The 17,581-nt window shown below is 47.9% G+C and overlaps 1 protein-coding gene across 2 annotated transcripts in view; it reads right to left on the reverse strand.

The window, feature by feature from the left end:
• The window catches only part of RTN1 (reticulon 1), a 1,195,813-nt gene that overhangs the window by 19,133 nt on the left and 1,159,099 nt on the right, over window positions 1-17,581 (reverse strand). The window contains exons 7-8 of one of the 2 annotated variants that reach the window (XM_069638899.1): window positions 13,034-13,080; window positions 12,866-12,924 (exon numbers count right to left, since the gene is read on the reverse strand). In XM_069638899.1, the coding sequence (XP_069495000.1) occupies window positions 12,866-12,924; window positions 13,034-13,080 (106 nt within the window). Of the gene's footprint in view, window positions 1-12,861; window positions 12,925-13,033; window positions 13,081-17,581 lie in introns of those variants that run through there. The other variant, XM_069638900.1, reaches the window with a different exon arrangement.

The raw sequence follows: 17,581 nt of genomic DNA on the forward strand, positions 1-17,581 counted from the left end.
GGGAATGTGGGCCACTTAAATGATTTAGTGCACTGTCCAGCTGGTAGTTTTAACAAATATTCATGTCCTAATATGCTGTAGAAGGGAATAGTTTCTTACCTGTAACTCCATTTCTCCAGCATTGGTATCTTTCATGGATTCACATGCTTAGAATATTCCCCGTCGTCAGACAGGGACCCCTCGGTACACATATATAGCCTTTTCCTATAGGAAAACGTCCAACACTTTTGTGTCCTATCTACGTCCTTTTAGGACCCGCCTACGCATGCTCCGCAGGCCGTCCCGGTATAAGAGGCCCGCCCCCGCGGTTCCCCTTCAGATTTCGGCCCCTCCAAAGTAGGAAGGGTTAAACTTATCCATCACATACATTGCAGTCCCGGGGAGGCTTGGCGGGCGCATGTGAATCCATGAAAGATACCAATGCTGGAGAAATGGAGTTACAGGTAAGAAACTATTCCCTTCTCCAGCATTGGATCTTTCATGGATTCATATGCTTAGAATAGATTGTATAGCAGTAACACTTGAGACGGTGGTGAGAATGCAATGTAACATACCCTCACCCTACTACTCAACGCATATGCGCAGCAGTAATAAGTTTACTCATATAACCTTTCCCACTGAAAGTATACTGTCATCAAAGGTAGAAAACACACTCTCCACAACGTGGAGCTTACCTTACTGAAACAGATGGCGCAGGACAGCTCTTCCCATCTGCGCCTCATCCGCATGCTGCCTGGCAAGGCAGTAGTGGCGGGTAAACGTGTGGGGCACTGACCATGCCGCAGCTTGGCATATGTCCGTCAGCGGAATTCCGGCCCATAACGCTGTTGAGGATGACATCAACCTTGTAGAATGGACTCTAGGATGTCTTTGCAGTGGCCTTCCGGCCTTAGAGTGACAAAAAGCAATCGTCGACGAGACCCATCTGGCCAATCCCTGTTTCGAGATTGCTTTACCTCTCGTCGACGGACCATATGCGACGAACAGTTGCCGAGTAGCCCTGATGTCTTGTGTGCGATGTAGGTAGAATTTCAGAGCCCTCTTAACGTCCAGGGTATGAAGAGTTTTTTCTGCTGCCGACGATGGAGTGGAGAAGAAAGTAGGCAGAACCACGGATGAGTGTTTGTGATATACCGTCGGAACCTTAGGGACGAACGTAGGGTTAGTCGCCAGGACTACCTTGTCCTTAAAGAATCTTAGGTAGGGCGGGTCCACGACCAGCGCTTGTAGTTCCGAGATACGTCTGGCTGATGTGATAGCTATCAGGAATGCCAACTTCCACGAAATGAATTTCATGTCGGACGTGGCCATAGGCTCGAAAGGCGGTTTCATCAAACCTGCCAACACTGTGTTGAGGCTCCACGCCGGGGGAAAACGTTTCACCGGGGGAAAAGCTCGAAATAAACCCCGCATGAAGTGTTTCACCAGTCTGTCACTGAATAGCGGAGGCGACTGCCTCTTCCTTGTGAACCTCGAGATGGCTGCCAGGTGTACCTTTATCGATGAGGGGGACAATCCCTTTTTTGCTAAGAGGAGCAGGTAAGGTAGAACTTGTTCCGGCGTCACCAACAATGGTTGTAGGTCCCGCTGTCTTCTACACCATTCACAGAATATCCGCCACTTATAGGAGTAGGATTTGTTAGTGGAAGGGGCTCTAGCCGCCTGCATAATTTCTTGGCACTCCTCTGAAATGTCTAAAGCCCCGAATTCCGAGAAGTCAGGAGCCAGGAAGTAAGGTTGAGACTGTCCGGGTCGTGATGCCACACCGTGCCTCTGTCCCGGGATAGAAGGTACGGGACTCGGAAACGCTATGGGATGTTCCAGCGATAGATGGAGGAGGTCTGAGAACCACGGTTGCCTCGGCCAGTATGGTGTCACTAGAATCACCCGGCAATTGTATCTGCGTATCCACTGTATTGTTTTCCGTATGAGGGGAAACGGAGGAAAAGCATAGAGGAACATGTCCGTCCATAGGAAGGAGAACACCTCCCCCACCGAATCCTCTTGGGGCCACCTGCTTGCAAATTTCTCGCATTTCTTGTTTTCTTTGGTCGCGAAGGCGTCCAGAGGGGGGTGGCCCCATTTCTCGAACACTTTCTTCAAGTGACCCGTGTCCATTTCCCACTCGTGTATCTGGGCCATGTTTCTGCTGATGGAGTCGGCTTGGCAGTTCCTCACTCCTGGAAGGTGATGAGCCACGAGGGAGATTTCGTGCTTCGATGCCCAATGCCATGTTTTCTGGGCTTCTATGGAGAGAGTCCTTGATTGTGTCCCACCTTGTTTCCTCAGATAAAACATGGCTGTTGTATTGTCGGTCAGTATTCGCACTCGCGACCTCTTGATGTGTGGTAGGAACGCCTTCAAGGCCCATCGTACCGCTCTGAGTTCCAGTACGTTTATGTGTAGGAGTGACTCCGTTGGAGACCAGCGACCTTGCGTTTGGAGAGCACCCATGTGCGCTCCCCATCCGGTTAGGGACGCATCCGTAACTATGGTGCTCTGGAACTCCGGCTCCTGTAGGGGCACACCTTTGTTCAGATTGTGGGAACTCTGCCACCACTGAAGGGTCCGAAGTAACTTGTCGTCGTCGACGGTTATCCTGTCCGACCACGATCCCTGAGCCTGTGTCCATCGGTCTGCGAGGAATTCTTGGACTGGCCTCATGAAGAGTCGACAGTTTCTCACCAGATGGATGCAGGATGCCATGGCCCCTAGGACCGAAACATACTTTCTCACTGAGATCCTGGTGTTTCGCCGTAGCCGGGCCGCCTGTTGAATGAGTCTCGAGGTCCTGTCGAGAGAAGGTTTCACCAGCCCTAGCTGAGTCTCGAACTGTGCCCCAAAAAATACCAGCGTTCTCGATGGCCGCAGAGAGGATTTCTCGAAGTTTATGGCGAATCCTAGCCGTTGTAGAAGCAGCATGGTGGCTTGTAGACTTGTGTTGGTCGACGCTGGGGAGGATCCCCTTACCAGCCAGTCGTCGAGGTATGGGTATACATGGTGGCTTTGCTTCCTTAGCCAGGCAGCCACTGGAGCCAGGCATTTTGTGAACGTTCTGGGGGAGGTTTTGAGCCCGAAAGGAAGAACCGTGAATTGGTAGTGGGTTCGCCCTATTACAAAACGTAGGAATTTCCTGTGTTTCCGACACATTGGAATATGGAAATACGCGTCCTGTAAATCCAGAGACGCCAGGAAATCTCCCTTTTGAACTGCGCGGATCACTTCCTGCAGAGTGAGCATCTTGAATTTCAGGCTCTTTAAGGACTTGTTGAGATCGCGTAAGTCTAGAATAGGACGCCATTTGCCGTTCGGCTTTTTTACGACGAAGTATCTTGAGTAGACTCCTTGGCCTCTCTGTGATGTTGGAACTCATTCTATCACTCCCTTCGCTAACATGAGTGTAACCTCTTGTTGCAGTGCCTTCATATGGGACTGAGCGGTGAAGGCAGGTGGAATTTGCGGAGGGCTGTGTTTGAATTGAAGAGAGTGTCCGTGTCTTATAGTGTCTAACACCCATTGGTCCGCCGTTATCCTTTCCCATTCGTCGACATACGCTGAAACTCTTCCCCCCAGAACGGGTTGTGGAACGTCACTGCTGATCTTTAGTTTGCTTGTCTCTCGCCGACGATGGGTATGATGGTCGTTTTCTGGAAGACTGGAAGTTTCGTCGACGGTTAGCCGATTGTGAGGCACGTCGGTACCCCTGGGGGGGTAAGCCGATCTGGCAAAGGATCTGTCTCCAGAAGAGAATCTTGAATTTCCTGAAGCCCCCCTAAAGGGGCGAAAGGACTTGTAGCTCCTGCCACTCTGGAGGGCACCCAAAGAACGTGCCGTGTCCGAATCTTCTTTCATCCCTTTCAGGGCCTCGTCCACCTTCTCACCGAAGAGAAGGTCTCCCTCAAAGGGCATATCTAAGACCTTGTATTGTACCTCTGGCCTGAAGTAGGTACACTTCAGCCATGACTGTCGACGTAATACGACCCCATTATTGACTTGCTTGAAGCCAGACTCAGCAAGATCCACCGCGATGTTTATTGCGTGATTTGAGGCTTCCTCACCCTCTCGGACCAGCAGCATCGCTGCCTTCCTCTGTTCTTCTGGAAGATGATCAAGCAGCGGAGCCAGCCTGTGCCACATCTCCCTATCGTATCTGGCCACAATTGCCAGAGAGTTTGCGGCCTTTACTGTGGTCGCTCCCACGAGAGCACTTTCTTGCCAAAGGCATCTTGGCGTCTCGCTTCATTCTCGGGTGGAGTCGTGCACTTGTGCTGTGCCTTTGCCTTCCTCGCTGCTGCCGCCGACACCACCGAGTCTGGTGTTGGTTGAGAGGATAAACACTTGGGTGTAGACTCTGGAGCCTTAAACTTTTTTTCTAGGCGTCCTTTCACTGCTGGTTCTGAGAATGGGTGTCTCATTGTCTGCAACCCCTCTTTCCATACATGGTCAAGTATCGGTATCGAGAACACCGACCTCCTTCTCTTGCCCATGTGGTCGAACAAAAAACAGTCCTTTTTCTGTTCTTCCTGGGACAGACCAAATTCTTTGCATGCCTTCTCCATCATCGAATGGAATGACGCAATGTCGTCCGGAGGGGACGGGTGAGCTGGGCTTCTGGGGTTTTCTAACTCCACCTCTGACTCCCAGGTAGGATCCCTGGAGGGGGATAAAGAGACCTCTGACATGGCTCCCCTGTCCGACTCTGAATCTGGCAGCTCACCTTCCTCCTGCGCCAGTGTTGAGATTGGCGTGCGTGGATGCGGCGGTTGACGGGACGGGCCCGGCTCGTCGACGGGTGACTGTGGCAGGCTGACCTGGGGAAGTCGCTGATCCAACGACCGTAGCAAGGACAGAAGGACTGAAGCGAGGACAGAATATCCAACGACAAAACCGCTTGAGGATTGAGGAGAGGGGCAGATACCGGTGTAACGGATGCCCTCGTCGACGACTTGGCAGCCGCTCGTAGTCCTAGGTCTGCTGGGCCAGCCACTCTCTCGCTCTCGTCCTCCGAGGACAGCAACATAGCTTGCTCTTGTAGCAAAGCCTCTGGGGGGGTAGGGTCGAGGACTTCAGGCCTCCAGGCCTCCTGCAGGACCCCCGTTGACGAGGCTCTCGTCGACGCCATTGTCGACGGGATGGAGGATGCCCCTTGCGCTAGTGGCGGGAAGGCGGCCGGTGACTGGATCGCCGTCGACGACGCAGGCTTCGCAGGTGGTTTTGGCGGTCCCGCCTTCTCCACACTGTGCCCGCTTTTACTCGACTCGTGGTCGATCTGTGATGAACGCCAGAGGAGGATTTCCTTTCCTTCTCATGCTTTTTTGATGAGGATGACTTCTTTGACAAGGAGTCTGCAGTGGAGTGAGTTCCAGACGACTCTTTTTCCGACGATCTAGATTTCTTCGCCGGTGGTTCCGACGAGGCCGCGCGGCGTGATGTTTTCGCCGACTGTGTGGAGCCTACCTCCGAGGGGGGTATGCCCCCGCACCCTCATTCAGCCATGCCACCAGGCGTCGGTTCCGGTCTTTGAGGGTTTTTTGAGAAAACCCCTTGCATATGTCGCAGGCATCCGCCGAATGGTGAGGGTGGAGGCAATATATACAATCCATATGTCCGTCCCCCTCGTAAACCTTTTTCAAGCCGCACGTCGCGCATGGACGGAACAGCGCTTTTCCTGATACAGAGGACATATCGTACTCGAAAATCCAATAAGGCAACCAAGTACAAAATAGTAAGACAACACGAGGAGATCCCACTACTTTGGAGACGGTTGAAATCTGAAGGGGAACCGCGGGGGCGGGCCTCTTATACCGGGACGGCCTGCGGAGCATGCGTAGGCGGGTCCTAAAAGGACGTAGATAGGACACAAAAGTGTCAGAAGTTTTTCTATAGGAAAAGGCTATATATGTGTACCGAGGGGTCCCAGTCTGACGACAGGGAATATTCTAAGCATGTGAATCCATGAAAGATCCAATGCTGGAGAATTCACATTTTTCAGCACATTTCGCAAAACATTCAGATCCGGTACTACCACTACAATATCATGAAAGGTGAAGAATTGCGATTTGGGATGCTGGCGACTTTTATTGTTGATGCCTGGAATTATGTGTTCTCCCAGTCTGACCATGTCCCTGCGACACCTGCCCCTACCTACCCCTCCTTTTTAGTCCGATTGGCAATGCCCCATATGAACGTTGACTACTGCAATAAATGATTTGATAATGCTCTAACTTGACAGTGATCATCATTAGTCTTTATCCTACTGTTTCTCATCCCAGTACTTTCTCTTGAAGCATCTTGCATTCTCAAGAGTGATTCCACTCTAGTTCTACTAATCCAATGCCTTTTGGCTCTGCCCCTCAACATCTCCTCCATGTAAGAGAGGGGATTTAGCCACACTCCACCTGGTAACTACCCACTGGGACAAAGCAACTCAGATCTTGGGAGGGAAGGTGGGCGAAAGTACTAGGGCGAGACAAATATGACAATGAGTAATGAAGATTACCAGCAATTAATCTGGCCATTGCCTCCTTTTCCCAGTCCTTACTAATGAAGTATGCCAAAAATACAGACGATTCCACCCAAGCATCCAAAGTACACACTGAAGGCAAAGAGTTACGGCACACCCTGGGACTTTAATCAAGACGTTATAAACCAATGAGTGATTTCCTTAAGGACACCATGTTGAACCCCCTGATCCTCTTCTCCCAGAAGATTCAAGTCGTAGGCATAGGTGGCGGCCCTACAAACCTCCGGATTGATAACCCTTTCACCATGGCCTAATATGTTGCCACCTCCCTGGTGGAGCATCCTAGGATTCTAGGGGGGCAAGAAAGTTCGCTGATGGAATAGGCCATATAAACCACATCCTTTAGAGGCAATTCTTCCCTTGACAGAGTAATCAAAAGTTACAAACAGACTATTAGATTTTCTGCAGGCGGCAGTGCTCTTTAGATATGTGAGGAGCACGTCCCATACATGGCTCGTGAGTCTGTCTCTGAGAGACCCTACAGAAGGGATGTAGGGATTTAGACCACTTTGGGACTAAAGGTCTAGCCGCACCTCACAATGATGGAAGAAGGGGAGATTACAAGGAAGGGCAGAGAGCATAATAGTGCTCCTAGCTTCTCCATTCTTCTGGCTGTATTAATTTCCACATGAAAGGCTCTTTTCATCTACAAGAATTGTAGAATGGCTGAGCCCAGAGGTTCTTGTAAGGCCTTGCACTTCCTGCAGAACTGTCGAGAGGTCCCAAGATGAGAGGTGGTCCTAACCTTGGGGCAAGAGAGGGAACAACTCTTCAGGAGCTGCGATCTAAGAGGGTCGGCTGAAATAGTTCCACTGCAAAGAACCCCAAAAGGCCCTGATTGCAGCCCATTTATCCCAAAGGGATGAGGGGGGTAGACCTGTATTTAAGGCCTTCGAGGAAACGGGAGAATTTCTTTTGAAAACCTCCAATCCAAGGGAAGACAGCCCTGCTTATAACACCATGAAACAAATGAACCCCAGAGGTGGATGTAGGACAGAGAAATGACGGGTGGTGGGAGCTTTAAATGGAACAAGCAACTTCTCCCCCAATACCCTGACTTTGCAAGCCTGCTCTCTCCAAAGCCAGGCCACCCAAGTCATCTGTTGATCAGCTGAGAACCACCCGAGAGGATGACCGGCCGGTGGACCCACAGGAGGAACCTAAAGAGGGGCGAATGCTAGCCTCACCAGGTGCAGAAAGTAAGCCCTCCAGGGCCAGAGAGGGGTAATAAGAATCACCTGAGATTTGCTGGACATCATTTGCTGGCCCTACTCTTCTGGACGGTCCATGAAATCTGAGGAATTAGGGAAAGACACCAATTAAAGTCTCTGGCCATTTGAAGGAGAGGGCATTAATTCATCCTCCAGACAAAGGGATTATTTTCCTGTGAACAGTACAGGGAAAGCTAGGAGTTTTTCCTCAGAGGCAAAGATTTAAAAATGAGGTGAATGCCAGGTCTTCATGAGCAGGTGACGGGTCATCCCAGAGAGAAGGCAGCTGCCTGATGACATCAAAAAGGAGTGACTTAGTCCATCGCCCATAGAGTTGTCCACAACCCAAATGTGTACTGCCAAAGGGTGAAAAGGTTTTCTCCAGCCATTTACACAAGTACCATGAGATCTTCTCCAGGGATCTGACCTTGGGTCCCATCTGTCGGTCAACATAGGTTAGGACTGAGGCGTTGTCTTGCCTCACAATAACAAATTGTCCTCAGAGCTTGTAACCAAGAATCAAAGGGCCTGGATAATGGCTTCTAGTTCCCTGCAGTTTTAGCCCATTGCTGCCTCCAGGTGAGACCAAAGGACAATGGGAAACACTTTAACAAATTCCCTGCATTTAACGTCGACTGGAGATAGAGACAAAGAGCTACGGGGCATTATCAGCTTCTCGCAGGCTTGAGATCTCGGGTCCCAACATTTCTGAAGATGCGATAAAAGAGGTCAGAGTTGGAGATATGCCCAGGGTGTGACAAAGACATAAAACATCATCATTCCCTGAACCAGACCCATTCACAAGTTGGGGACCAAGGGGAGAGGCATCATTTGCTCATCTACCAGCAGATAGTGAAGGCTATGTTGCCTGGAAGCCAACCATCTGCAAGAAAAACAGTGCCTATAAACTGCAGTGTCTGAGTTGGAAGCTAGCAGGTATTTCAGAGGTTGATCCCAAAGCCATGGTTGAAAAGAATAGTACATGTTTTGTTCATGTTCTCCTCTAACTCCCATCTGGAGGACCACTGAACCAACGAGTCATTGGGGTAATGGAAAACGCTCACTGCCTTGTCATGCAATCAATCAATCTAGGCTGCAAGTACCTTCGTAAACACTTGGAAATCCTTCTCAGGCTGGCCGTCTCTCCTTGCTGACAGGTCCCTACCCCTGGAACAATGCAAAATCACTTGCGATCAGTGTGGGGTCTCAGACCACTGCTTCTGCTGGCGCTATTAAGGGACGACCAGTTAGGCTGGACAGGAGGGGGTAAACTTCAATTGAAGTGGGGATTTTCTCCTCTTCACAATGCTAGGGGGATACATCTTGTTACATAAACATGGAAAAGTGATCGTCTCTGGGTCCTTGTATCCTTTAGGCTGTTCCTTGTGGATGGCCAAGATGATGGGCAACCCCCTCCTTGGGAGAGTAATACTCTTTGCATTTCATACAGATGTGGGCCAATACCATTGACACCATCTTGCGGTTGAGGATTTAACCCTTAAACTTGACTGCTTATTCCCCTGTTGCAGATGAAGGTGAGAAGAAGGTATATGATGAAAGGAGGACCCTGCACCTCTTAGCTTTGAGACTGTCGGCTGCTGCATTTTTATCTTTTAGAGTCCCCTTGATCAGTCCTTTGAGACACAAGTCGGCCTTGGAAGTGCACTCTTTAGACCGTTTCGGGACTAGAGATACAGATAATTCAGGGGGGTTGGAGGGAGAAGGATCTGTGCTTTCTCTTGGTCGTATGCTTCCCCATGATGAGCTACAACGGCTGAGCTGAGCCCTGTAGTGAAGAACACTGTAGCGAGGAGGCATCAACATCCTGAAGTTTCATTGAATGGGTCTGTTGAGCAGAAATGCCTTGTGGATGTCAGGTAAATGTTCCAAGGCATGGGGTGCAGCGCAGGAATAAACCAGGTGTGTGCATGGGGGTGTTGGAGGGGGCGGAGGTGCCGCTTCCCTATGGTCCAGAGTGAGAAGCAACACTCCTGGGTTGCTCTAATACTCACGGATGCAAGGGAATTGATAAGAACACCTCGCACCAAGGAAGTTGGAGGGCTTCCCCTGCACAACTCTCCTGGTAATCTTTATTTGGATTCCTCTGTGCGTGCTGAGCAAGGGTGAACACATGGTCTAGCCCATCCATGCATGCTACGCTCCTCCTCCCTGTTAATCAGATCTCAAAGACCCTGAAGTTCCTTCAGCGCAGACCCAGGCAGTCGACAACACCGCCAAAAAGGGAACCCAGTATGATGCCAGAGCCATGCAACAGCCCTCATCGTGGGGGATGTGTATGGGGGCTGGGTGGGGGCAGTGTCAGGGCTTGGCCCAAGGCCTCCCTGTGCCCACCTCAAGTTTGTGGGGGTGGTCAACTTATCCATGGTCCAGCCCCGCCTGACTGTGACCATCCAGTTGCCTATGCAGGGTTGGTGAAAGACCTATTCTTATAATACATGAACAAGGAGACAAGTCTAGCAGGCCTCTAAGAACCACCACCCAGGGACAGGGAAAAAACAGGAGGAGTGTGGGCAATTACCTTTCCTTATAGGCAAGGGAAGGGAGAGTGCCAAAAAGGTCTGGATTAGTAGAACCAAATTGAAATTATTGTTAAGAAAGCAGGGTGCCTTCTTGAGTAAGGTCTGGGATGATGAAAATGGGTGTGAGGGTAATGAATTCAGGCAGACAAAATGTGACCCACAACATCAGACCCTATCGCAGGCTATGTACTTAATCATTATCAGCTCCTGAAAACCAAATACTGGAGTAACAGACAACACCTACTGTGCAGGATGAGCTTGGTAGGAAGGCTGAATCAAAACTACCAACACAAATGCTTTTTGAGGCTGATTAATTGAGATTAAAAATATATATCTCCTTGTACTCCACCTACTCATAGTGAAACAAATGGGTTTAACATACTATGGAATATTTCTAACACACTACTTTAGTGCCATCCTGCCTGTTAGATGATTATTCACTGCACAATTAATGTACCCAAATAGGAAATATACCAGTTAACCGGAAAGGGAGTCTCACTGTACCTACATTTAACAAAGGACCTGTAATTGACCCATTCAATACCTCTTTTTGGCAACATTTTAACCAATTTTATACTTGAACATCACAGGGCTCACCAAATCTCACCAATTCCACTGTGTTAATCAGGCACCACTGTGGACATTTTTGCACAAAAGGGGCTTCAAATAATCTTGTCTAGTCTTATTGCCTTCCATTTGGGGATTTCGAACCAGGCGTGCCTTGGAACGGGTGGCACCAGCAGTCCCCCTGTAAAGAATGCTATAAAACGGGCTGTGTTTTGGCAGGATTCCTTTTCAAAGCATACATGGCAGAATTCTTAACAGGATTTCTGGAAATCAGTTCCTTCCCACTGTGAATTGGCAGTGACCCTTACTCTGTGTTTGACAGTGTTGTATTTATCTTGCAAACCCTGATTGGGCGTTCAAGACTAATACTCTGCATTTAAATATTTTCTATTATTAATATCAATAAAAGAAAAATAATACAGTTTAGACAGTGTGCAAAGAGAAATAATTGTTCAATGAATAAAGGAGTGGTTGAAGTTGTGGATACATTTCAATATCTTGGCGGTCTGTTTAATAAATACGGATGAGAGGAACTTCAACTGGAGCTTCAGAAACCAAGATTAACAGCCTGTTTGGGGTACTTGTTAGATTTATTGAGACTTGTTAGAATAGATTTCTTATATTAGCAAACCCTTGATATAATACCATGATTAAGCAAGCTGAATCAACAGGTTCTCCCACCTTATCGTTCTAAACAGTACTCTTTAATTCCTTGTAACTGATGGTGAGATCTTGCATGTTCTCGCTAAACCCATGGCCTTTCCTCTCAAGAAGATAGGGGCTGAAATATGGTGTCTGCGTGGTAAGAAAGTGATTTTGGGGAAAGCACTGGTGATTTTCAAATCTTTACCAGTAAAATGTATGAGTCAATTTTGACTTTGAGGCGGTCCATGAATATCAGTTTATTTAAATTGGATTATATACTGGAAAGTTTAGGAGAACAAAGTATACTTCGAGACACAAATAACAGGTCTAAGAAAAAAATACAGACTGAAATATTTAACAAATAAATACTAAAGTACTACGGGCCTCATTACGAGTTCGGTGGTAAGTGGATAAAGTGGCGGTAACGGGATTATGGTTCTATGTCCTTTCATCGTCAGGCATTTCTACTCCTGCATTTTAAACGTGTATAAAATAACTAGAAAGTTCATAGAATTTTTTGTTTTATTTATGGGGGGCTCCCCCCCAAAACACCCCCCTCTACCACCTATTTTTAACTATACCCGACCCCCCCAACCCCTTATCTGCCCTACCCCCCAAAAATTCGAGGAACTTTCTCATTATTTTATACACATTTAAAATGCAGGAATAGAAATGCCTGACGATGAAAGGACGTCGTACCGGAATTACCATTACTTTTACCACTCCACCGAATTACCAAATTATGCTTTCCAGAAAATTGGCGCTAATTCCACTGGCAGAACTAGTGCCAAATGTACGGCGGTAACAGTAATTCCGTCAGTTATACCGTTACCACCGATGGGCACCCGCACCTGCCTACTCATGATTCAAGGAACATACCGCCAAATTCGTAATGAGGCTTAAGTGTTTTGAGTATGATGTATCACTGGATCGGAGGGAAAACGCAAACCGGGCCACACTAAAAATTCAAATGGATTTTAACACATTTGCAGAATGATGCCTGAATAAGTCCCAGCATGAAGGGTAGGTAGGAGTAGCAGAGTGACCACTGTAGAAGTGGACACAGGCCACACTGTCTAAGAAGTACATATAATCTTGGCAATAGGAAGACAGTGCAGAGGATCGGAGAAATAAAAGATGAGTGGGCACCAGAGGAGCATTGCCAAGGGAGTACATGAGGGGAGGCCTTGTAGTATTACATGGGAGAAAGGGTTGGTCAAGGATATGGACTCATGAGGCGTAAAAGATATAGAGCGTGGCAAAATCAAATTATTTTCTGATGCCTTATACAAGTTAAACATTGTGTTTGTTATGACCTCCATTACACACCCATCATGACTGCAACAAAGCCACCATACATAACAGGATAAGCAACTTACTTTGCCACAACAGCATTCATGTGGGTTCTCATGAGTCCCAAGTACTGGTCAATCTGAGGCTAAAAGGAGCAAGTACAGTATAGCAGAGAATTAGTGGTGTTGAGAAATTCCTGGATACTGACGACAAGAATAATAGTATATTTAACAATAAAAAGGCAGAACACTCACCTGGTACTTATCGTATACCGCCGGTAGCGAAAACATGGAAACCACAGCTGAAAGCAACATGAAGATCGCAGATTTAGATTTTGCAGATACAGAATGCAATTCATTCACTGAACATTTTCAATGTCTACACCCATATATGAAGGGCCACTTGCATTAAGCTTTCCATTCACCCAAAGGGACTGAAGGGACTGTATACAACCAACGAGTAGCCATTGCCCACCTTACCCACTCTTACAAAAAGGACCAGTAAGAGTAGAATGGCCAAGCATGCATTAGTTTAATACTGACTCATTCCATAATACTGTTGCTTTTTGCTAATTTCTGTTGTAAGGAGGTAACAAAACACTGGACCTGTTTAGTACAGTCTGTCAAAGAAACCTCTAGAAAGGTGGGGCGATTTGGGTGGTAGATGTGATGGGCGGCATTCAAGCGTAGTAGGGTATCTATGTGGAAAACGTGGACTGCAACCTGGCAGGCTGCGCTGGATGGTAATGAGGCTCAAGGGGCAGCACTGGCACATGCCACTTAAATGGGCAAGGACAGTGACTGGGGGAGGAGGTGTGACATGAGACCCTATGATGCCTGAAGGATTTGCACTAGTGAAACACTGTTAATTATAGTCTTATGCTTCAATATCTGGATTTTGAGGCTCTTGTGGATCACTCTATGCAAGTGCGGGCAACTAAAAAAGACAAGAAAATTGTGAGAATACCCTGCAGCATGGCAACCCTTGCCAGAAACAAACATCAGCAGTGCTTTGATGCCTGGGTAGTAGTTAGCTCTATATAATTAAGTATGATATGATAAGGGCATGGTGTGTGGATAGCACTGGATGAAAGGAAGCTTCCTGGTGCATTAGGCCAAAAACGCTTCTGGAGGCAGCAGCAGGGATTGGTGCGTGGGCCTTACAAGGAGGCTAGTGGCAGCACTGGCGAGGAGGTCGGAGTGTGTGCTAGTAATGAAGGAACAATGGCAACTGTGATGAATCCTGTGAGATTATCACTAGGAAACCGGTATGGGTTTCCTCTCCTGCAGCCAGGGAAAGGCAGCCGCTACCTATTCCTGACCCTGGGGGTGGTTTCATATGGGAGGATCACGGGGAAGGAGGCTCATGCCGAGGGACAGTAGTGATCTCCTCATATCACAATCCCCCTATAATTCCTAAATTGACAATGGCTTATTGTAAAATGGAACAACTTAATGTTACACCCTCTTCCAGGCACTTCAGTTCCCACAATGTTAAAAGTACGAGGACAAAGAAGAGGAGCTAAGAGGCAATAAGGGCTCAGAATGGTGAATATTCAAAGGTGCGGTTTAGTTGTTGCCAATTGAAACACCTCAGCAGGATATTTAAAAGCAAAAGTGCGATTCAAACTGTGTTATGAAGGTGAAGCAGAGGAACAAGGTCGAGGAGAATTTAATGGCAGTGCAGGAGGTGTAGCTGAGAAAGCTACCATCATCTGAGGTGCAAAGGCAGTCACAGAGAGAAGCCTGCTTGGAGGAGCCACCTGTGAAAAGCCTGATGGTGTCTCCCTAGCTAGTTCCTGGGGATCTGTCATCCAGGTGGCCAGGACACGGGCATCGCTATTGGATCCAGTTCCTAAGGGGTGGACCAGTGAGGGAGGATCACCTGGATGGGGGTCGTCGGGGAGTGGGAGTGGGACATCGACAGTTGAGACGCAGTATCCCCTTTCCTTTAGCACCTTTTTTTCATCTTCTCACGTAGGACATTCTAAGGTTTTGTCCAAAATGTTTGAGAAAAAAATACCGAATGCGTGATTTGGCAGAATTTCGGCTGTTCGAAAAATTCAAAGGGCAGAAAAGTTCGACCAGATCACACATTCAGTGCTGGGGGCCGCGGGGGTGTTCCCCCCACCCATGCTCACTATATTGTGAGCAGGAGTTGCAGGGGACACCCCTGCAGCTGTCCCAAATAAAAAAAAAAAGGAAAGGACCCTGCGGCGCTGGTTCTCGATCACGGAAGTGAAAGGGAACAGGTGTCGCAGGGACACAGCAAGTCGGAATGCAAGGTAAGTAGGGGGTGGGTTGTAGGGGTGTGGGCAGGGGTGTGGGTCTGGGTAGTGGTGTGGGCCTAGTCAGTAATGTTCAGGGGAGAAAACACCGAAGATTATTTTTTCAAAATAATCTTCTGTCTTTTCTCCCTCAAACATTTCTAATTAGGTCTTTCAACCCCAATCCCATTCTAAACCACTGCCCCTTCCCCCCTTTCTAACTCTAACACTTTTGCACAACACAAAGGACAACGGACTAACACCAGAGCCGTTTACCTGACATGTCCCAATACAAGGGTCAGGCAAAGTCAGGCAATTGATCAGAATCACACACACCTGACGGCCCTTTGCTTCCCCAGAGGGATAAAAGGTGGAGCCAGAGAGCACAGTACGAGCAAGGCGAACACGGCAGGCAGCACGATGAGACAGCTAAGCAGGCACAGCAGTTCAAATGAAGAAGAAAGGAAGGGAGCCTAAGACCGCGAACAATAGCAAAAGTGTCTTGTAGCAGATGTCAATGGTACACGGGGCAAGCCTAAGCTGATAAGCAGGAGCGAGGGAGGCTCCCGCGACCTTGGTACTGGCCTTGATTCCCATGAAGAAGAAAAGCCAAGCGGTTCATCACAGCCGGTGAGTCGAGGGGAGAATCGATAAGAACCGGGCTGTGTTGAATGAGAAGTGCAAAGTGGCAAGTTTGAACCAAGTTAAATGAACTGTGTAAAGAATTGTAACAAGTGTTAAGGGAAGGACAGCAGCAGAGGGAAATCAGCACCACGTGGGTGCTATCTCAAGAGAATCTGTATACCAGAAGGCCGTAGGAGGGCCAGCGAAATAGGTCAAAGTGGTCATACAGAGGGTCAAGCAAAATCCCAGTACTATCGAAAGACTTTGATCTGCAAACTAAATGAAAGAAAGGGAAGTGAATCCTGCAGTAAGAAGAAACAAGGGAAGCAAATCCTGAGATGCGCTAAATCCCACATCCCAGGAAACAGTGTGTTTGGAACTGTTTAAAAAAACATTAAGATTGGTGGAATACGATACAAGAAGGGTCAGCGCCCAGAAGAGGGGGGCCCAGGGGTGAATTATTATCATCCTAACAAACTTTTCATTTGTTAAAGGAACCTTTGTTTTTGTTATCTGAACACATCAGGCCCGAAGGCAAAAGACTTTCTAAGGAAACAAGACTTGGCCATCGACGGTCCTGAGAACTGCCATTGGAACTGTCGTCTGGTGCTGGAGAAGCCCAAGTCTGTACTGTGCTCCAAATTCCCATGTTACCCCGTGTCCAAAACATGGGGAAGGGAGACCCAGGCTACCGAATCCCGGCATATTATTTGAGAACATTTCTTTCTTTTCTTGGAAACTATCCCACAACCCTGTTTTTTGTTGTTGTTTTTTCCAAATTGTTTTTATTGCATTTATGGAACAAACAAAAGAACAAACTGTGGGACTTGAACATTGTCCCTCTCCCCTCCTTCCCACCCTTCGAGGCGCCCCAGCCCCCCCCCCCACCGGCTACTGAGTGTTTATCACCGTATTGGTATGTCCTTAGAGATTGTCCCCTCATGTAAACAAGTCTAATATTCTGATTTTGTGTGGACATCATTGTAACATATAGTCACTTTGTAGGTATTCTAGCACCGGCTCCCAGTCTGTTCAGAAGTTTTGTCGGGCCTCTTGGATGTTATATGTTATGCGCTCCATTGCTATGAATTGCCAGATTCTCTCTGCTGGATCGCCTGTGTCTGTTTTGGGATTATTTGCCAGACGTATTCCCATTGGTCCCTCGTGAATTCTCTCCCCAATGTTGTTTCCCATTTCTTCATATATTACCATTTTGTGTCATCCGCCTGGACATTTATGAATTTGTACAATGTGGATACAAATTTTTTGTCTCCTGGATGTGTCATGATATATGTCTCGAATGGGGTTAGATCTCTCGTTGTCGCCTGCATTATTCTTGGGGTGGAGAGCCAGTGATGAAGTTGTTCATATTTGAATCTGTCTTTTTCCGTGAGGCCTAGGAGTGTGCTGCATTCCCTGAATGTTCTGATCTGTTGTTCTTCATACATGTCCCCGACTTGTGCATTTGATCTATCCATTTTTTGATTTTTTCTTTCTCTGTGCCCGGTTTGAATTCCGGGTTCTCAAACAACGGCATGAAGGGGGCCGGATGTATTGTCAGTGTTTCTTTTTTTGTCGCTCTGTTCCAAATTTCCAGCACTGCGCTCATGATTTCGCTAATTCTGAGATTCGGGTGTCTGTGTTCGGGGCTGGTCCACAGTAGTTGTTGTAGTTGTTGTAGGCTTTTCCTTGCCACTGCCCTGTCTTGTGCTTCCCATATCTTTTCTGAGTTGGTTGGGATGCATTCTTTCAAGACCCACAGTTGTGCAGCCTCATAATATTTTCGTAAATGTGGGAGCGCCATTCCTCCTGCTGTCTTTGGGGCCGTTAGTGCTATGTTGGAGATTCTCAGGGTTTTGTTCTGCCATATGTATTTGTTGATCATTTTGACTAGTGCTTTGAAGAACGTGGG

The sequence above is a fragment of the Ambystoma mexicanum genome, chromosome 14 (assembly GCF_040938575.1).
Source record: "Ambystoma mexicanum isolate Mex_15411 chromosome 14, UKY_AmexF1_1, whole genome shotgun sequence".
NCBI classification, from domain to species: domain Eukaryota; kingdom Metazoa; phylum Chordata; class Amphibia; order Caudata; family Ambystomatidae; genus Ambystoma; species Ambystoma mexicanum.